This window comes from Protomyctophum parallelum (genome assembly GCF_964188405.1).
Source record: "Protomyctophum parallelum genome assembly, chromosome: 1".
Lineage (NCBI taxonomy): Eukaryota > Metazoa > Chordata > Actinopteri > Myctophiformes > Myctophidae > Protomyctophum > Protomyctophum parallelum.
The window spans coordinates 83152242-83174481 of NC_139697.1; the positions used below are offsets into that span (position 1 = coordinate 83152242).

Consider the following 22240-nt stretch of genomic DNA (forward strand, 5'->3'; position numbering starts at 1 on the left):
TAACCCCTCCCCTAGCATCACTATTCTGGGCATGTCGTCGTAGGTGAACATTTGCTGAAAATGGCAGAGTAATCTATGTGCATAGTTGAACCCCTTGGCTTATCACTGACCTTGACCATAAAGTTGCACCACATTGCACAGTATGTGCCAAACAAATTTGACATCAAACATTTTTTCTCATAACATTTTGTGTTTTTCTCTCCAGATGTTCATTGCAGACGAGGTGCAAGATTCAAGTTGCACGCTTCATGAGTTCTGTATAACCGGCTCTACATACGCACCTGAAGGACAAATGTGAGTGTCTCTGCTGTTTATTTGCTGAAGGATTTATCACCAACGCCATACATAAAAAGAAATCGGCCCCATTGGTGGCTGTATTTAAGGTTACGGATTTAATGGTTTGCCTGTGTGGTTTCCATGCTCTATTTTGAGTGGTGTCTGCTTGCATTTTGGACAGGCCTTGTGTGTTTGCCAGGCACACATACATCGATTTTTAATAAAAGCCTGTGCTCCTAAACTTTAGCGATGTCATAGTGCCACCACATTGCCAAGGATACATTTTCATATCCAATCCAACATTATTTATAGAGCAACAGAAGTGTTTAAAAACAACAGAGTTGACCAAAGTACTTTACATAAAATATCAAAGAGACACATCACAAATAAAAGTACACGACAAAACACACAAGTCAGAGATATAAACACAAATAAGCATAGAAACACGAATGAACATAAAAGGTGGACTCAGGTAAAACAGAATAGAACTCGTACAAGTGATTGATTGATTGATTGAAATCTTTATTAACAGTTTGTAGAATTTACAGTACATTTTAAGCACAAACTCAATACAAAGACTGTCAACTGTGAGTGGACGACCCAATTAAGCATTACACTTGTTTACAACAGGGTCCACATTGTTCAATTCATCAAAACATTTAAGGACATACAAACATTTAGAGACATACAAATAGACATTTCTCTGTAGGTAAAGAACAGAACAGGAATTCATCATATGGGAAGCAAAAAAGGGAAAAGATACAATATACAGTGAGGGAAAATGGGGTGGGGGGGTGGGGGGGATTCAGATTTTACAGAGGCCAGTTTCGAATTGCAGCCGTCCGTAGGTGCCCTTTGAGAGCGGTTTTGAAGGAGTCAAGGGATTCACATGTCTTAATGACTGTTGGTAGGGCGTTCCACATTTTGGTGGCATAGGAGCGAAAAGAATTTAGTCCCTTGTTTGTGCCGAATCTGGGTTGTACATGGTTTGTTGCACTCCCTCTGGTGTTGTGGGTGTGGACTTCGTTTACATTAAGGAAGTATTTAGACAGGTACATGGGTATCTTGGTGGTGTATCGAATCTTGTGGACCAGACCCATTGCAAGATGCTGTACTCTGTCGTCGACCCTAAGCCATCCCAGCCTGTCAAAGTGGGCAGGGGTGAGGTGGGTTCGGGGGGTGAGGCCAAACCCACCTCACCCCTGCCCACTTTGAGTAAAGTAAAACCCACACTGGATTAAAAGCTTGGGAATAGAAATGTATTTTAAGACGGGCTTTAAAAATGGAGCGTGGGGTGGCCAGTTTGTCATGGAGGGAGGAGGTCATTCCAGAGCTTGGGGTCAGCCACAGAAAAGGCTCGATTCCCCCCCTAAGAACAAGCTTGGACATCGGGACCTCAAGCAGAAGCTTTCCTAACAATCTCAAAGTCCTTTTTGGGACATACAGTTTAAGATGATCCAAACTACAGGGTGGTGTTCATATTCAAAATTTAATTCAGTAGTTAGTTAGTTAGTTAGTTCAGGATTAATTAGAACAATAAATTTTTCTTGGATTGGAATTGAACAGTGTAGAAGCACAAAGTAGTGATGGGGAAATGCAGAACGGGGAACAGATTTGAGTTCCCTGTTATCATGTGCCATGTACACAGTTCGAGCCTCGGTGCTAATTTAACTCTGACCATGTACAAATGTAACCAAAATAGACTCTTTAGAGTTTAGACTTTAGATTTGGTGTGTAGAAATACTAAAGTTTGGGCTGCTATGCGTCCCTCACATCTATAGCCTACAATAATAGTCTATTATCATCATCATCATCATCATCATCATCCTAATAATAATAGAGCGAATGTCTGAATGTCTGTCTGTCTGTCTGTCTGTCTGTCTGTCAGAAACAAACACTTATCTCCTCATTGCCTGCACCAATCGCTCCCACTTTTCACACAGGCATTGACCATAATAATATGGAGGTCTTAACGAAGCCATTTTTCCAATAAGATTAATAATGAATTTATTAGTGAATAAAAACCAGTTTATTTGTCCGTGCTCTATCTCCGACCGAGCCACACTATTAGCACACATCTCTCCATGCCAAAATAAATCTGCACGCTCCCACAATCCAGCTAGGCTACTTTTTTACCGACGCAACTGTCGTATTTACTGTACAGATATTGTTTTTACATCACCACACGATCATGGAGAATTGTAACTTGAAGAATTGTGTGCCTGTGGAGGGGGTGTGGGACGCATAATTCGATAGGTCACCGTTTGTAGTGTGACGTAGGAAGCGAAACCCAGCCCCGTCGGAGCATCTGTTCTGTGTCCGTGTTGGATGTGAATGACCAGCGACACACAGCCAGGACTGCAGCCGCTCCGAGGACACTGTTTCTGGGCTTATGATCAGTGACACACAGCCAGGACTGCAGCCGCTCCGAGGACACTGTTTCTGGGCTTATGATCAGCGACACACAGCCAGGACTGCAGCCGCTCCGCCGCTATATATAAATGCACCATTTACACTGTCCGCCCCCTCCTCAACCACCTCCTTCGCCGTGCATTACACATGGGCTACATGCACGCTCAAAGCCTGGACACTGACAACGACAGCTTACAGCCCTGCGCGCACCCAGCGTGGCTGCGTGACACACTGAACAGCACGATCACAACGGAATGCTTATCTGTCGGGGTCTCGGGGTGGCCAAATGGAGACGTTTGGAGAAGACAGATCCCGTGCCGTCGGAACAACACAATGACAAAATACATACAGACAGATGCAATGACAACGACACGTTCCTAAATCACACAAAACATCTAATTCTTATCCTGATTATATAAAGAACAAACTACAACTTGCTTTGAAGCCCAAAAAGCCAACCTCCGCGTTCACCGTTTAATAGCTTATATCTCCACGGGCAGCAGACGGTGAGCGGTTAGGGACCGTCTACAAAGTGCAACACCGACCTTGAAAATATTCAATAACTTCCATTTATAGGCAGAATATCACCACCATATTTACATCACACATCAATGGTGTACTTATGATTGTACTACAGCATTTAATTAGCCTATACTTTAGTGCCCAACCCAACTTCCCAAGACCATCTGTAAACAATTCCCCCCCCTATCAGTAATGTGATCTATTACATCACACACTGAACATGATTTGCTGTTTGCATATATTCAGAACGGGTAAGGACTAGTCATACTATAATTAACCGAATGTCTGTGTGTCTGTGTGTGTGTGTGTGTGTGTGTGTCTGTCAGAAACAGTGCCGTAACTCCTTACTGCCTGCACCAATCACTCCCACTTTTCACACAGGCATTGACCATATGCATATGGAGGGCGTAACGAAGCCCTTTTTTCCGATTTGACACATTAATGATTATTAACCCTCTAATGGCCAAGTGGCCAACCTTAATAACATCTTATTGTGCCTTAGGCCAGCTTTGGCTGACTTTTTGAATGACAATAGAATAATGTGCGATATGACCACAATGTCACGAAATATCTCATTTTAAAGCTGCACGTCTCTAGTTTACACAGAAAAAGAAATTATGTTCCTAGCATGTTCCATCGTTTACTTATAAGCATTTTAGTACACCTTGGTTTGACTTATCACTGAAACCAAGGTCTACTAAAAAGCTTATAAGTAAACGATGGAACAAGCTATAATCATAATTATTTTTTCATTGTAAAGTAGTGACTTGGAGCTATAAAATGAGACATTTCGTGACATTGTGGTCATATCTCACATTTTTCGATTGCCATTCAAAAAGTCGCCAAATCTGGCCAATGCTGGCCAATGCCCCATTTCTTAATTCGTCATTTTAATGCAATAAGAGGGATCAGCGATCTAAATAAAATACATCACGTTTTACTTTCATTTTCAAATTAATACCCAGAAGTGCCACCAGATGGCGGGAACGTTCCATTATTCTGATTTCTGCAAAAGTGTCAAATCTGGCTAAATCACTTCCTGTCAAACGGAGGTAAACAAAGGAGGCTACTATGACCACTAGCACATAGCTTAGCAATCCGGACAGCCAAGCTAACATTAGCTTTTTTATAACTTAGTCAAATTAAGCTTAAAAACGGCCAGGAACATCCCAAAATATCAAATGTTTTGCCGCGGATCACATAGAGACGGCGCGCGTGCACGATAGTGCACGATAGTGTACGATCGCGCGGGTTTCGGCCGGTTTTTGGTAGATTACATAAAAATAATTAAAAAAATGTCAAACAATTGCAATATTTTGTTATAAAAAGACGTACTGACAGGGCAGTACGTCTACTACGCAGATAACGTCATTGGCCACGAGGGATTTGTTGATTTACTACGTCAATTTACAATTTACAATTTACAATTTACAATTTAGGCATTTAGCAGACGCTCTTAATCCAGAGCGACTTACATTTAAGCAAGAACAAAGCATGGGAATACATCACATAAAAAGCATTTATCATGAAACATGCGTAAGCTAAGAAAGTAACAGTGGAATATTTATGTAGTGAAACTATACATACACTATACATATAAACTATACATCTTTACTACTATGCTATATATGTGTACTATGGCGTGCTATGACTACATACAATACAATTACAGTGCTGTCTACATAACATGCTATAAGTCTGTATCAAATGCTATATAATCCAACAGAAATGCTATCTAACATGGCAGTCTATGGGCCTGACGTGCTCTTGGCCACAAGGGGGTTAATTAATGTATTAGTCAATTACAAACGCACCCGGGCGCAGTACCCTTCACGGCCACAAGGGGGGGCAAATATCTCACAACGGGTAAGGACTAGTACTAATAACTACCGGTATTATTCCTCAAATACATACCCCTCAGGTAAAGCTTGGCTTGCACGCCTTCAAGATCAGTCAGATCATGGTGTCATTTGTGGGAACATTCTTTATTTGGTGCTGTATGGAAATATTAGTTGAGTAAGGCCTCTTATTTTAGATTAAATGGATTTAGTTGGAGCTATGTATACGCTCGTGTATACACACAAAAACACACACACACACACACACACACACGTGAATATTGTGTTCCGCGGTGGGCATATAACATTGCGACTGCGTGTGTGTGTGTGGCTTATTCTGTGCATGATGTTCTTCTGTGCCACGCTGGTCGTGGCGATCTCTCTCTCTGTGTCTGACATACACACACTGTCTGACTGGCCGTGCATGTCAATATTTTACATGCGAGCATAAACGTGTGCGCAATGAAGTAACTCACAAACACACACACACACGTGCGATCACACATACCGGTAAGTCATTCGCCGTAAATACCAACCATGTGTTCCTGTGACTCACTCTCTGCCCAGCCCTGACACACACACACACACACACACACACACACACACAATGGCAAGCGTGGACGGTTGCATTATGGACAAAATAGTCCTTTTCCTTTTCACAACTGTCTCGGTATATGGCGTTCCAAAGTTCAAGTGTCCTGCTATGGCGAGTTGAGTTGATGCTGCCGTAATCATGTAGTCACAGGGCATCTACAGTGTCTCTGCCGTCCAGCATGTGTCTGCACACACGCACACACGCACACACGCTGTGCACGTTAGAGGGTTTCCGGTTGTTGCGTAATCATGTAGAAATGTTGCGTAATACAATTAAAAGTAGACGCTGCAGTGGCTACAGGTATGATTGATTTTTAGGACACACGTGGTCTGCTAGGTTCTCAACCTGGGGGTCACAAAAACATTTTTTGGGGGTCCCCAGATTATTTAAAAGAAAATAAATAAATAAAGAATAAATAAAAACAATTGCAACTGAATTGCTGGAAAATGGAAATACATAGTACTCATAGTACTTTCCTTAATGATTATATCTGGTTTCAGTATTTATGATGTATTTTCTCTATTATTGTGGTTATTATAGCGGTCAATTTGTATTGGGTAGTGGGGAGGGGGGCGGGGGTTGCGAGACATGGCCAAAGCATCTCTGGGGGTCCCCAGCCAAAAACATTGAGAACCCCTGTGCTAGAACATAGCTCAACAAAGACTGTGGATAAACATGGGGTGGAACAACTATCCAACAACGGATAACCAACGGATCCATTTGCGTAACATTTGTACACTCTCAGAGTTAAATTAACTCTCCCACAATTAGCTCTCCCACAATGTGTGGCAGAAAGCCTATGTACAGTACAGTATATACTGTACACACCTTCCCCAGAGGAAAAAGCTGAACAGTCCTAACGGTTAGAAGTAGGGCTGAAGTGAAAGTGAACGATGGACTGCCTACAAACCGCGTGGCTGGCTGCGGTGCAGCGTATTCTAAGTCTCACTGTGTATGAACTTCATTTCATAACAGTACTGTGTGGGCTGTTGTGTGGGACCCCTGATAGCAACGGTTGCCCTCTCTCTACCTGGCAGAGATCCACGGTGGTCACGCAATCAACTGTATAGCTTGTATAGCAACAGCGACACACTTTCAACGTCTAAAACCCCCGGTCATCGAGGGCTTTTTTTAAGTACCCAATGTACCGCTAAACATTGATGAGGGCTTAACCACTTAACCACTTAACCACCTGTATAGTTGGTTTTATACAGGGCTCTGAGTTCATGTGCATAAATGTCAGTGCCATTGCGTTGTGCTCTTCTGAGTGATTTGTGTGTGTACATATGCCTGTTTGCTGTCTTCTAGATTGAAAGGAGATCAGCCAGTCCAGTGTGGAGACTATGATGGGCTGTTGGAGCTAGCCACTATCTGTGCCATGTGCAATGACTCTTCACTTGACTATAATGAGGTCAGTACTACACACCCACACACACACACACACACACACAACACATCTGCTGCTGCTGTGAGACCTGATGTCGTTAACAGGTTAACACATTGACTACATAACCTGCTAAACCTGCATTTTATTCCATTGTCTCCCTGCGTAATACACTAAACGCGCTATTTGTTTTATGTTTAATTCACTGTTTTTTAATAACTTAAAAGAAATGGCGGTTTTGTCGCGGACCTGGTGACGAGGCCGACACTTTATGATGACGTAACCGGAAATCAACCAATCGCCGGCTTGCAAGGGCTTCTTGGAAAATGAGTCGTATGGAAGTAGCTTTAACGCCTCTGAGCTTCATAAAACATTAATTAAAGCTCCCGCCAAACATATCAATTGAAGTCATATCTGGGAGAGAGACAACAGTGTGTTGTGTACATTAACGATCTTCCAAATACCTGTCCAGGCGTTAGCTGCCTGCCAGATGTATGCTGATGACACTGTCGACACAGACTCGACAGTGTCATCTATGCGTGTGCTAAAACAGCCAGCATGGCAGCTGCGCATCTGACACAGGAATTGGAGAACATCTCAAATTGGAGATTAACTTTAACCCATTTAGACCTGATTTAAAAACATTCACTTTGAAAGAATATATATTCAAAGATTTGCACCACATTTTTACGATTTTTCAAAACATAATGTTTAAAACACCAAAATGGGTTAAATGTAAAAAGAAAACAGTTTCAATGTGTATCTCAATCTGTAACAGGCCTGCTATGGATACCTTTGAGGTACGCATAAAAAATGAAACTGAAATGAGTGAAGTAAAAATATTTAGGAATTATCTTGGATAAAAACCTAAAATTTGAAAAACAGGTAAAGCATATATGCAAGAAGGTTAAACCAAATTGTAATAGTTTTCGTCATATTAGAAGGGACTTATCAGCCAAAACTGCTCAGCCGTACATGCATGCCATGATTTTCTCACCTATCATACAGCATTACAACATGGTCACAATCCTCTCAAACCATCTTAAAACCAATAACATCAATATACGAACGGGCTATAAAAATCATGGATCAAAAACTGATGAGATTTAAAAAACACAACCTTTTTACGTTTGAAACTTTTGTCATTTATTTTCTACTATCAAATTGGTTTTTAAATGTTTACATGGTCTTTGTTCTCTGGACTGGTTGACAGACTCCGAGCTCTGGTAGAGAGAGACTGATACATCTTCTCAAATACACAATTGTGATTAAAACGTAATTCTTCTGTATGGTAAAGTATATTAATACAATATAACCATCAACTGCAAGGGGTTAGAGGTGGTCTCTCGACCATTCTAATGAGAAATGTAGACCCATGGTGTCAGTAGGACACTAGCTGGTTGACAGCTGAAGCCCATCACACACCGTCTGCGAATGCCGTGCGTCAAAACAGCCGCGCGTCAAAACAGCCGCGCATCAAAACAGCCGCCTCTGTTATTTTCAATGAACCCACACCGGCGGCGTCCGACGCGCGTTCACGCCTCGCCTGACGCTGTTCTATTTTCCAGGCGTTGCCGCGCTGCTGCGCACCCGGTGTGTGTTGGGCTTAATACTGCCTGAGCTCATGGTAAATGGTGCATTAATATAGCGCTTTTATCCAAAGTGCTTTATATAGATTGTTGTGAGAACTTGGTTAACATCCTGGGTAGTCGGGACATTAAAGTTATGGATTGCAGCTTTATTGAAGGTGTTTTATTGCCGTCAGTGTTTGGTTACTAGTACAGATTATGTGTGGACCGCCATTACAGCTTCATCTACCTACTCCACACAGTACACATGTCACTTGACAACACCATGCATTTGTGAGCACACTCTCTCTCTGTGTCATGTCTGAGCGTGCAGGACTTTCACGGCAGATGTACTTCCATCATTTTCATTTGCTTGTCATTTTTAACGTGATGTTTGTTAAGTCTAGAAATTACTTACCAATTGCCAAGACTTAAGTTATTTGTTAAAAATGTATATCTTACAGGTAGGACTAGTTTATAGTCCAGGTCTTTTGTATGCACAAATACTGTACCTGTATGTGCTAATGAGGATGATAAAATACCCTATCATCAACCAGTTGTAATATTTAGTAAGTTGAGTCCCCTCTTTGAATTTCACTGAATCTTTCAAATCACGTACAGTGTGGATGTCTGTGTAATGTGACAGTTCAACTAACTAAAATATTAAATGGACCCTTACGTGTCCATTTGGTTGTACTGTACATGAGCGTGCACAATTAGTTTGTACTGTACATGCTCAGAGGTACGTTAGCTTGGAACATTTTACTCTGTAGCGGTAATTTAGAGGTAATCCCTATCTTGTCTTGTCTCTCCCAGGCTAAGGGGGTGTATGAGAAAGTGGGGGAGGCAACAGAGACGGCTCTTACAACCCTGGTGGAGAAGATGAATGTATTCAAGACCGACCTCTCCGGAATCAGCAAGGTGGAACGCGCTGGAGCTTGTAACTTGGTGAGCTACTGTATACTAAAGTGATCCTGAACTGAGATCAATAATACGTATGAGATGTGTTCTATCGGTGAGGAGATGTCTGTCTCACTCAGTAAGCAATGCAGTAGTTTGTACTGTACTCTAGGGACTTGCATAAAACCTGCCTGCGGTTTTTCCACACATCAGTTTCAACGATCCATTATGACACATTGTTTCAGTGATTGGTGATGCACTGAAAAGAGGGTTTATGTAATGGCTTAGATATGATATGATTTGTGAACCTGTATCTGCGTGTCTATGCAGCATGGGCTGTTTTGACTATTTTGTATTTAATCCATCATTGGGGAATTTGATTTTAACATGTTTGTTTGTCAAAAAACATGGTCCATAAACAACAGAAAAGGCTCGCACACTGACAGATGAATGTTGAGGCTCTTTGGATGTAAGAAAATGTTACTATCTTTTAATTATAAAAGTGCAAAAAGTGACATGGTGGGGAAGAAAAAAACATAGAATTATAAGGTTGGATGGGTGGAGGTCATGATATTAGTTGAAATTTTATGTTTCAAACCTACATAGTATACACATTTCTTTTACGCATTTCCCCCTGTGGGGGGAATGTATTGTTAAAGATGGAGTGTCAATATGTGCAATGGTGTATTAACGTTGTATTTAGGGTTTCTTCCTGGAGGCTGAACCCTTGACAGTCAAACGGGCCAATGAAATAAACAGTAATATAGTGACATCACATTATCAGCCCCCCCCCCCCCTTAACCCTCTATGAGGGTTAAAAGAGAATTTTTCCACTCAACTCTAGATGAATATAATTTAAATCGATAGTTACGTATGTAACTACGGTTCTATGAGTCCTGAATGACCGCCAGAGGCGGTGCTTTAAGCACTGAATACGTCCCTTCGCGCATGCGCAGTCGAGTATTTTATACCAACAATGTCGGTTGACCCCGTGATGACCCGGAGTCGTCTATAACTTCCGGCAGTCATCCGGGGCTCAGTCCCTACAGAATCTTCTCGCGAGAACACGAGGATTCTGAGTGACAAGAGTGCCTCTGGCGGTCATTCAGGACTCATAGAACCGTAGTTACATACGTAACTATCGTTCTATTTCGTCCCTGCTGACCGCCAGAGGCGGTGCTTTAAGCACTGAATGACTTATACCAGCCAAGTCACGAGGAATCCTGATTACAGACCTCAAAGGGTAGAACCGGAGGATTCGGGGAAGAGGGCCACGTCCACTGGGTGGGGAGTGGCAACATTCACCCTGTAGTACCTTGAGAAAGTGCCTGCCGAAGCCCATGAGGCGGCGGCACAAATGTCCTCCAAGGGCACCCCTCTCATGGCAGCCCATGATGTGGAAATGCTCCTTGTAGAGTGGCACCGTACCCCTGATGGTACGGGGAGGTTACTTGCCTCATAGGCGTGGCTGATTGTGTCTACAATCCAGTGGGACAGGCGCTGCTTGGAGGGAGCGCCGCCTTTGTTCACACCACTATGGCAAAAGAACAGCTGCTCTGCTCGCCTGATGCGTGCAGTAGCTTCAATGTAGGCTCTCAGGGCCCGGACTGGGCACAACAGCTCCAGTTTGTCTGTCAGCTCCCCAGGTGGGGGGTTGAATCGAGCCAGCCTGATAGGCCGGTTGAGGTGAGCCTGCGACAGCACCTTCGGGAGGAATGCTATGTTTGGCCACAGCGTGACCCCCGAGCCGTCTGCGTTCCACCTCAGACATGATTCGCTGACTGACAGAGCGTGCAGTTCACTGACACGCTTTGCCGATGTAATGGCCAGGAGAAGGGCTGTCTTGCATGACACCCACTTCAGCTCTGCCTGTGCCAAGGGTTCGAAGGTAGGCCCGCACAGGGCGTCCAGTACCCGGTTAAGGTCCCATGAGTATGAGAATGTGTGCTATAGAGCGGAGCGCACCACTTGCCGCTCCAGCACATTGCCGTGTTCGGCCCAGTAGACTGGCATAAACTTCATAACCCTGTTGGGTCCCATCAGATTCAAGACATGTCGACACCCGTCTGTCTTGCGTCACGAGGAAGTATGTAGATCGGACTTCCCTTAGTGTGACTGAGGATATACAGCCTCTGTTGCGCCCTTGGGCAGGGGGACACATCACTCCTGGTCTGATAGTAGGGCTCTCGTCATGTTGCTGATAATGGCCATTTTGACCCGCCGGATATGGGGGGCTGGCGTCAGAAGGCACTGCACAGCCCGGAAAGTCACAGTCACAGTCAGGTCCCTGCGTGGGACGCCAGGGAACACGCTGGCCTCTAGTGTGGGCCGGCGGTGATACGCGAGCTCCGAGGGCAGTCAAGATGATTTCATCAATGTTGGAGCTCGGCCCTTTGGGAGGCGGGATGTGTCGTAGGCCTGCAAGCTGCAGCCTGGTCTTCCCCCCCTGGATGGTTCGCTCCGGCGATTCTCGCCCGGCTGAACCACCTAGTGCTCCTGGCTCCTCAGGGAGACTACGGAGAGTTGGCCTAGGCTCATCAGTCAAGCTTGACTGTGAAAACCCGACTTGGCGACGGGCTAGAGATACGATGGACATCAGCCGCCCACGCTCTGAGGACATGACGCCAATGCCTCCAGTGACACACCAAAGGTGACTGAGCCAGTATTAACGTTGCCACTATTAAGTGTGAACGGGAGGCCCCAGTGAGCAGGTTGTCTGTGCTCCTGCACTGGGGTCGAGGTCACCTAGCGTTCTGCCGCCGGGCCTCGTTGGGGAACACAATGAGGGATGCAATGACAGGCTTGGTGGCTGGCATGTAACCCAGGCCAGCCCTTATCGCCTTGTGCGTTCAAATCTATTAAAGTGTCACGTCGCAACGGGTTGTCTCAGGACACTTTTCCCAATCAGGGCAGGGCTGCCAGGATTTCACCATCGGTATAGAGATGGGAGAGGGCCCTGATCGTTCGCCCGGCAGGCCTGTAGCTGTCTCAGGTACAGGCGTGGGGGACGGCGAAGACAGCAAGAAGAAGGCGCTTGGAGGAGCCGACTGCCTGCTTTAGTATGCGTTCCACGGCTATGCGCCTGAGCTGAGAAGTGGGAGGCCGGCTCTGATGCCTGGGAGGCACCGCCTTCTGCATCTTCCTCATAGTCATGGAAGTGCGTAGCTTAAGCTGTCGGGGAGAGCACATCAACCTCGAGTCAGTTGTGGCATCGGAGAGGTAGGCGCTTCGGCACCCTCCGAGGTGCCTAGGTGTTATCTGAAGTGAGCATGGCCCTCATGCGGGCCAACTCTGCAGATAGCTGAGCCCTCTCGGATCTGCTGTAGTCAGCGGTCAGACCTTTTCCTCCTGGCACACGGGGCAGGACCAAGGTCGGCTCACGGCTGAAGGAGAGCTTCACACGAGGTACAAAAGTGGGAGCTCTCCATTGTGGTGGCACCGGTTACTCTGGACCGGCCGGTGCACACAAGTCCCAACTAGCCCAGGGCGCGGACGCTACTGGTTGCTAGGTGTTGGCCATATGCTTGAGGGAGCGCATACGCTGTCTGTACCAGCAGAGGCTTTCGAGGTACGAAAGTGGGTGCTCTCCGTTGTGGTGGCACCGGTTCCTTTGGACCGGCCGGTGCACACCAGTCCCAACTAGCCCAGGGCGCGGACGCTACTGGTTTGCTAGGTGTTGGCCATATGCTGCAGGGAGGGGGCGCGTACGCTGCCTGTGCCAGCAGAGGCTTTAACTTAGATCGGCATATAATGACTTAATCGAAAAACTGAATGCTGCTATACCTGCCGCAGCATGTGAATATGCATTTACGTTTATGCAAATGCTCATTGCAGCACTTTGAGATTCAACCAGATGTAAAGTGCATCATAGAAACAGCACACAAACGTTGCTGTTAGATAGACTTTGCGACCTGCATGGTCGCGGTGGGGGAGGGGAGCTTTACGCTACCTGTACCCCCGGCGGAGGCTTACTTATAATTTATGATAATAAAGTAGCCTTCAGTCAAGGTTTGGACGCTGCTATGTAGCAGCTGTAGTGTTTCCTATGTGACCGTTTATCACGGCACTATGACGCTTATCCAAACTCCAGTGCATTATTATTTATGTTTGCTAGTCCAGAGCGAAACAAAAGACACTTCCAATACACTAGTCACGTGTGCACTACTACGCATTCATGCTGGGAGGAGGGAGCGCTACCGCTGCCTACCCCAGCCAGGTTCGGTTAAATAAACCGACACAAGCTAGTTTTGGAGAAAAGGCTACAACCGATAGCTCCACCGATAGGGGCCACCTGCTGAAGGAAGGGAGCGCGTACGCTGCCTGTATCAGCTGCAGCTAATGAACATAACAAGCTATACACCAATAGCTGTTAATAAATGCTTGAGCTAACAAACGATTAGTAGTAAGTAACATCAAGCTGGCCGTATGCTGGAGGAGCGGAGCGCATACGCTGCCTGCCCTGTACCAGCTGGGCCAACAAACAGTAAGGCAAGCTATATACAGATAGCTTTTTATCTTCAATAGTATAATAAGCGCTTGGGCTACAACTACAGGTAGCAGCGCCAGTTAGAGAGCTATGCTGGAGACCAGCTAGGCTACTAAAAAACAAGACAAGCTATAGCCTGTTCATACACAGCTTTAACTTTAAGCTACTGGTAGCAGCTGTGAGCTACGCTGTCAGCAGCGCCAGATACTCTGTGCTGGGGACCAGCTGGGCTAATAGGACCTACAGGTACCCAGGGGCACTAATCCGACCTGTGGGAACAAACCAGGTTGCACCCACTGTATATGCAAAAAACTGTTAATGGAGCTTTGAGCTCCAGACATACTGGTAGCAGCTTCAGCTAGGCCCACTACTGGGGGCCAGCTGGGTTAACAACCAGACAGGCTATGTACACCAGTAGCTGTTAGTACTATTTTGCTACAAACTATACTGGTAGCAACATCAATACCCTGGGAGGACACAGGAAGCTGCTCCTGTACCGGGCTGATAATAACAACAACAATACAGCTATTCGCAAAAGCAGTTAAGCTTGAATGCTGCCAATATCGGTATATGGCTTTGGCCAGCAAGGCTCTTGCCATCACCAGCAGGGGCTAAACAAAGCTTAAAAAGTAGCGTGTTTAACAAACGAAGGTAATATGACAGTGTTCTTATCCTTCGGCAAGTCTTATAGTCGCTTATAATAAGCGCTAGCGTTCACAGTCGAACAGACCTCGTATGCAGAGCAGGGAGGCGGCGCGAACGCAGCCTTTACCCACACACAGGAGGTTATGCCATGATAAGTATATGATATCATATGAACGTCTGTTTAGCGGGGATAGCGCCGCTTTAAACGATAACGTACCTTCTGTCCGGGGAGGGTTTTGTTAGCCTTCATTACCGGCGAGAGAGATTGGACGCTCCTGCGTCCACGTGACATGGGTTGTCACCGAGTGCCTCCCTCAGATGTTGGGGGCCAAGGCACCCAGGGCAGAGGTCATGCCCATCCTCTGGCCGCAGAGGAGCCTGGCAGGAGGTGCACAGGTGGTGGCGGGGTTCGTCCATTGGAAACCCGCAGATGTAGCCCAGAGCGCGGACGCTAGTGGTCGCTAGGGGTGGAGCCGTAAACTGGTAGGAAGGGAGCGCGGACGCTGCCTGTGCCAGTAGAGGCTACTGTAGCTGCTAAAGGCCGCTTAGCTGGAGGGAGGGGGCGCGCACGCCGCCTATGCCAGGTAAGGGGTGCTCTAGCAGAGACCAGTATATATGATATATATATAATGATATAGTTATATATATATAATTTCAGAAAAACCAACCTATAAAGTGGCAATGGCTCTGTGCCGAAATTAAAGTACACTATTTGAGAACAAGTGACTAAATCAGTCAAGCCAATTCATATAACCGGGGTTACTGACGTAACCTCGCGGTGGTGCTATATAGCTGGCCAGTGCCAGCAAAGACTCATTCAGAGAGGCAGAGTAATATAGCAGTAAATAAGTACACTTATAAGTAGTATAAGTATAAGTAGTATAAGTATAAGTAGTAAGCAAATAATAATAGCGTCGACTCACGTGCTGGGAGCGGGTAGCGCTAACGCTTGCCGTCACCAGCACTGCGGCGCAGCCTTCGTGGGAAAACAAGACAGCGTAAGCTGTCAAAGAGAACGAGCTATCCGTTCAACTTTGACGGGTGCTAAACGGGACGCTCAGGTCGCCGTTTGTAGCACGCGGCGGTGCTATATAGCTGGCCAGTGCCAGCAAAGACTCGCTCAGAGAGGCAGAGTAATATAGCAGTAGATAAGTACACTTATAAGTATAAGTAGTATAAGTATAAGTAGTATAGGTAAGTAGTAAACAAATAATACTAGCGTCGACTCACGTGCTGGGAGCGGGTAGTGCTAACGCTTGCCGTCACCAGCACTGCGGCGCAGCCTTCGTGGGAAAACAAGACAGCGTAAGCTGTCAAAGAGAACGAGCTATCCGTTCAACTTTGACGGGTGCTAAAACGGGACGCTCAGGTCGCCGTTTGTAGCACGCAACCGTGTGTGTTGCAGGGAAGCAGCGCGCACGCAGCCTATGCGAACAGGGGTTGTCTGCTTACCTTGTTCCCACGGGGAAAGAAGACGATGTGAAGCCCAGCTCCACTCGAAAACGATACAATAATAGTAGTATTAAGTCGCAGTCCCTGGAGGGCGAACGCACGCGTCACAGCTCCGACCAACAATGGTCGCGGGACTACCGGCGACTTAGTAGTAGCAAAGCAATAGTTCTGTTATCGTGCAGTTTAATTCTGCTGTAGAACTCTGTGCTATGTACAACTTGCGCAAGCGAGAAGAAATTAGGGACTGAGCCCCGGATGACTGCCGGAAGTTATAGACGACTCCGGGTCATCACGGGGTCAACCGACATTGTTGGTATAAAATACTCGACTGCGCATGCGCGAAGGGACGTATTCAGTGCTTAAAGCACCGCCTCTGGCGGTCAGCAGGGACGAAATAGAACCCTAATGGTCTCACTGCCAACATCCTGTTGGTGACAGATGTGGAGGTCATAACTAATATTTAGTTGTTGCTGTAGCCTTAAGCCTGATTTATGATTTGTTGTAAGTGGTGTATTTAAAAATATCTACACTTTCACTTTATCATTGAACCATAAATGAGGTTTTAAGGTTAGAGATGCGTGATTGCAGCCTGTGAAAGTCACCTCTTCCATTTGGACTGACCGAGAAAATCGGTGTGGAGAAAGGTTGAGGTAACAAGATGTTTAACCCACTTTAATGAAGGTATCCTGTGCGTGCGTACGTGCGTGCGTGTGTGCGTGCGCGTGTGTGTGTGTAATTGACTGAAAAGCAGGATGTTGATTAAGAAGAGAATTTATACTCTGAAAATCTTACTTAATAATAAAAATTTGGAATTATGATGAAAGGGTCATTTCCTACCCTGCTGTGCCAAGACAAACTAACTGGGATAGAGATGGGAGCTTTGTCATATGGACAGATTTGGGGACATCTTTCCTGTGTAAGGAGTCCCCTGGCACGGTGTGAGTACGTCACAACCATCTGTTCTGGCACTGGCAGAGAGATATGTTAGCATTCTAGCTAGTGCCACCATGGGTCTAGCTCAGAGGTAGAGGGACCCCTACTGGTTTAATAAGACATTGATACCGTACACAAATATGTGATTCTATTTAGTCCTATAATTTATTTTTTTATGGGGACAAATTTTGTCCAAAAATGTTTTAACGTGGTCGCAGCTGTTTTCATAATATCAAAAACAGGTTTATATAAGTGCTTCACGAACATAAGCAAACAAGAAATATGAGAGCAATTCAATAAAATAAATATGAACATAAAAGGCATGATAAAAGAAATTTGAGAGTGAAAGCAAAAACTAACTGTCTTTTAGAGTCTTTTAACTCTAGTTAAAAGCCATTATATAAAGATGAGTTTTTAAATGATTTTGGAAACTGAATTAGCCTGTCTGGTTTCCAGTGGTAGTTTATTCCACTAAAGTCGAGCCCTTGCAGCCGCCCAGTGATTTAAAAACAAACACATTTTAAATACATTTTGAACGCCACGGGTAGCCAGTGCAGTGAGGCAAGAACTGGGCAAATTTGATTGTATCTTCAATTTTTCCACATAACAACAGTCCTGTTGCACGAGCAGTGCGTTGAGCTTACTTGTGGGCACTTAGTTAAAGAGCTGGGGAGACCCCTGTTACAGAACACACTAGTCTGTACAGACTCTGTAGCAATGAATAATAATCAGAATATAAAGCTTTAACTTGACAGGAGTTCTCTCCTATGACTTTCATGTGCCAGGTCCACATTATATGCAAGGTGTTGTGCACGGTTGGTTGTCTGGCACAGAGTGTGTTCTGTTTAATAGACACCAGACGGTGTCTGATCTAAAACACCATCTTTCAGGCTGTCAACAACTCAGCCAAACCTCTAAGTCACCTGCCACTAGCCTGAAAGCTGCTCACAAAAATAGCTACATAGCTGGAGGACTCGCACTAGCATTTCTTTTCACTGTTCTTTTATCTCTTATGTGTATAATTCCTTCTCTTTTCTCCCTCCCATCCATCAGATGATCAAGCAGTTGATGAACAAGGAGTTCACTCTGGAGTTCTCTCGTGACCGCAAGTCCATGTCCGTCTACTGCACACCCACCAAGGCTGGCTCCCAGAGCAAGATGTTTGTCAAGGTAGAAATGTATTTAATTCCAGTCAAAACATGATTATATCCAATACACAGGTTATGCTGTGCTTCACACGATATACTGTACCAAGTATAGAAAGATTGACCACCTAATTCCAAAATGTACATTTTTCATGAAATTAAAATTATTCATTTTTCAGGAAATGAAGAAAATCTTATATTTTAAACGATGCAATACTGCCTCATCAAAGGTGGTGTTGTGACTTTATATATTGTCAATGACATGCATGAGAGGGGGAGAGGTGGTGGTGGAGTTAGCCGCTTTAGCTGACAGTTTGTAGGTCCAATGGAGTTAAAAGGTTTTGTCCGGATCGCATTTTATTACTTTTCATTGGTTCAATATTTTTCTAACCAACACACAGATCTAAAGAGTGTTCAACAGCATTGATTCATGATTTTTTTTTTATATAATAATCAAAAACCTCAAATGGAGTTAGGTGGTTTCCTCCCGATAGCGACGTTGTATAAAAACACTGCAATGGAAAATATCAAATGTTGCAACCAACACACATACATGCTAACATACTGTACTTAGTATTTTTCTTTGTCAAACTATTGTCATCATCAGCTCCATTTGATCCATCTCTCTCTAGGGTGCGCCAGAGAGTGTGATTGAGAGGTGCCAGTACCTGCGCGTGGGTTCAGGGAAGGTGAACATGACTGCTGCCTTACGGGAGCAGTTGCTGGCCAAAATCAGGGAATGGGGGACAGGCAGGGACACACTGCGCTGCCTGGGCCTGGCCACACGTGACACGCCACCACGCCAAGAGGTCATGGACCTGGAGAATGCCAACAAGTTCATAGAGTATGAGGTAGAATCCTGCAGAACTCCATGGGATAAACTAAACTTGTTTAGCATGATTTGTATAATAATTTTAAAGGAATGTAATGGCAAGTTTGCTTGATTTGTTTTCTTTCCATCTGCTCTTATTTCCATGTAGATGTCTCTAACATTCGTGGGCTGTGTTGGAATGCTAGATCCTCCCAGGAAGGAAGTAATTGGCTCCCTGAAACTGTGCAGCGAGGCAGGCATTCGTGTCATCATGATCACGGGAGACAACAAGGGCACCGCTGTGGCGATTTGCCGGCGCATCGGCATCTTCGCCGAGGACGAGGATGTGACAGGAAAGGCCTTCACGGGCCGCGAGTTCGACGACCTTCTGCCAGAGGCCCAGAGGGATGCCGTCAAACGTGCGCGCTGCTTCGCACGCGTGGAGCCAGCTCACAAGTCCAAGATTGTGGGTTACCTGCAGTCCATGGACGAGATCACTGCCATGGTGAGCAGTAGTAGTGCAGTGCAGAATGTTCCTAAAGCCCAAACCTCACCAAAGGGTCGAGACGGGACGAGGCGGTTTTAGCGTTCGCCCCGCGGTATGATATGTCCTGTTGCACGTCGACCCAAGTGATTCAACTAGTTCAATTCAATGGCCCAAACCACACCAATGGGTTGCCCATGCATCTACTCGCAACCGTTTGGTTGCAAGGAGTTGCTAGTCTTTAAGAGTTTGCTGCTGGTATAACTTGGGTGTCTCTCTCTCTCTCTCTCTCTCACTTCAAACTTGCTCTCACCTTAGATTCTCTCATCCTCAAAAAGCATATTAAATATATATGCACAGTATTATATTAACAGTATTTCTGTGCAAAAGAAAGTGCTTCTCTCATCTCTGTGGGTGGTGTAGGAAGAAGTATGAATTAGCAGAAGCCAGTGAGCCACTTCTGTCAGGTCTCTCAAAGGGTTGCTTCCTCAGGCACTACTGTCAGAGCTGCCATCTAAGATGAACCTTTATTGATCCCAGTGGGGAAATTCAGGTGTCATAGCAGCAGCAGCAACAGCAGTAAGCATGCAACTCAGGATAGGTACGGGTAAGAGTAGAGATGACAATAAAGATAAAATCAAATAAATAGACTTGGAGCCATGTTTAAATGATTGATAGTGCAAGATTGCATATAGCTTGAGCACATTTTGGGCATGTCCAAATCCAGGTTAGCTAGTTTGATGGTTCATAATCTGGTTACAAAGTAGAGCAAAGGGGTTGCATTTAGTCTCGTAATTAATCATGGGTGTCTTTTGGGTTAGGGTTAACAAACACAACTAAGAATTAAAAATACATGAGATCTAGTGACCAACTGAAAGAAAAAGTTGTCAAGAAAGGGTACAGGGAGAGTGACTCCTCATGTAGTTTAGTCCAGAAAGGGTACAGGGAGAGTGACTCCTCATGCAGTTTGGTACAGGGAGAGTGACTCCTAATGTAGTTTAGTACAGGGAGAGTGACTCCTCATGCAGTTTGGTACAGGGAGAGTGACTCCTAATGTAGTTTAGTACAGGGAGAGTGACTCCTCATGTAGTTTAGTACAGGGAGAGTGACTCCTCATGTAGTTTAGTACAGGGAGAGTGACTCCTCATGTAGTTTAGTCCACAGGGAGAGTGACTCCTCATGTAGTTTAGTACAGGGAGAGGTACTCCTCATGTAGTTTAGTACAGGGAGAGTGACTCCTCATGTAGTTTAGTACAGGGAGAGTGACTCCTCATGTAGTTTAGTCCACAGGGAGAGTAACTCCTCATGTAGTTTAGTACAGGGAGAGTGACTCCTCATGTAGTTTAGTACAGGGAGAGTGACTCCTCATGTAGTTTAGTCCACAGGGAGAGTGACTCCTCATGTAGTTTAGTACAGGGAGAGGTACTCCTCATGTAGTTTAGTACAGGGAGAGTGACTCCTCATGTAGTTTAGTACAGGGAGAGTGACTCCTCATGTAGTTTAGTCCACAGGGAGAGTAACTCCTCATGTAGTTTAGTACAGGGAGAGTGACTCCTCATGTAGTTTAGTACAGGGAGAGGTACTCCTCATGTAGTTTAGTACAGGGAGAGTGACTCCTCATGTAGTTTAGTACAGGGAGAGTGACTCCTCATGTAGTTTAGTCCACAGGGAGAGTGACTCCTCATGTAGTTTAGTACAGGGAGAGGTACTCCTCATGTAGTTTAGTACAGGGAGAGTGACTCCTCATGTAGTTTAGTCCACAGGGAGAGTGACTCCTCATGTAGTTTAGTACAGGGAGAGGTACTCCTCATGTAGTTTAGTACAGGGAGAGTGACTCCTCATGTAGTTTAGTCCACAGGGAGAGTGACTCCTCATGTAGTTTAGTACAGGGAGAGTGACTCCTCATGTAGTTTAGTACAGGGAGAGTGACTCCTCATGTAGTTTAGTACAGGGAGAGTGACTCCTCATGTAGTTTAGTCCACAGGGAGAGTGACTCCTCATGTAGTTTAGTACAGGGAGAGGTACTCCTCATGTAGTTTAGTACAGGGAGAGTGACTCCTCATGTAGTTTAGTACAGGGAGAGTGACTCCTCATGTAGTTTAGTCCACAGGGAGAGTAACTCCTCATGTAGTTTAGTACAGGGAGAGTGACTCCTCATGTAGTTTAGTACAGGGAGAGGTACTCCTCATGTAGTTTAGTACAGGGAGAGTGACTCATCATGTAGTTTAGTACAGGGAGAGTGACTCCTCATGTAGTTTAGTCCACAGGGAGAGTGACTCCTCATGTAGTTTAGTACAGGGAGAGGTACTCCTCATGTAGTTTAGTACAGGGAGAGTGACTCCTCATGTAGTTTAGTCCACAGGGAGAGTGACTCCTCATGTAGTTTAGTACAGGGAGAGGTACTCCTCATGTAGTTTAGTACAGGGAGAGTGACTCCTCATGTAGTTTAGTCCACAGGGAGAGTGACTCCTCATGCAGTTTGGTACAGGGAGAGTGACTCCTAATGTAGTTTAGTACAGGGAGAGTGACTCCTCATGCAGTTTGGTACAGGGAGAGTGACTCCTAATGTAGTTTAGTACAGGGAGAGTGACTCCTCATGTAGTTTAGTACAGGGAGAGTGACTCCTCATGTAGTTTAGTACAGGGAGAGTGACTCCTCATGTAGTTTAGTCCACAGGGAGAGTGACTCCTCATGTAGTTTAGTACAGGGAGAGGTACTCCTCATGTAGTTTAGTACAGGGAGAGTGACTCCTCATGTAGTTTAGTACAGGGAGAGTGACTCCTCATGTA

General features: G+C 45.3%; 1 protein-coding gene across 2 annotated transcripts in view; it reads left to right on the forward strand.

Annotated features, from left to right (window-relative positions):
• Positions 1-22240, forward strand: part of atp2a3 (ATPase sarcoplasmic/endoplasmic reticulum Ca2+ transporting 3) — a 68158-nt gene that overhangs the window by 30893 nt on the left and 15025 nt on the right. For both annotated transcript variants that reach the window (XM_083779871.1, XM_083779872.1), the window contains exons 9-14: positions 206-294; positions 6952-7054; positions 9412-9543; positions 18065-18181; positions 18789-19007; positions 19137-19472. In XM_083779871.1, coding sequence (XP_083635997.1) covers positions 206-294; positions 6952-7054; positions 9412-9543; positions 18065-18181; positions 18789-19007; positions 19137-19472 — 996 coding nt within the window. The remainder of the gene's footprint in view (positions 1-205; positions 295-6951; positions 7055-9411; positions 9544-18064; positions 18182-18788; positions 19008-19136; positions 19473-22240) is intronic.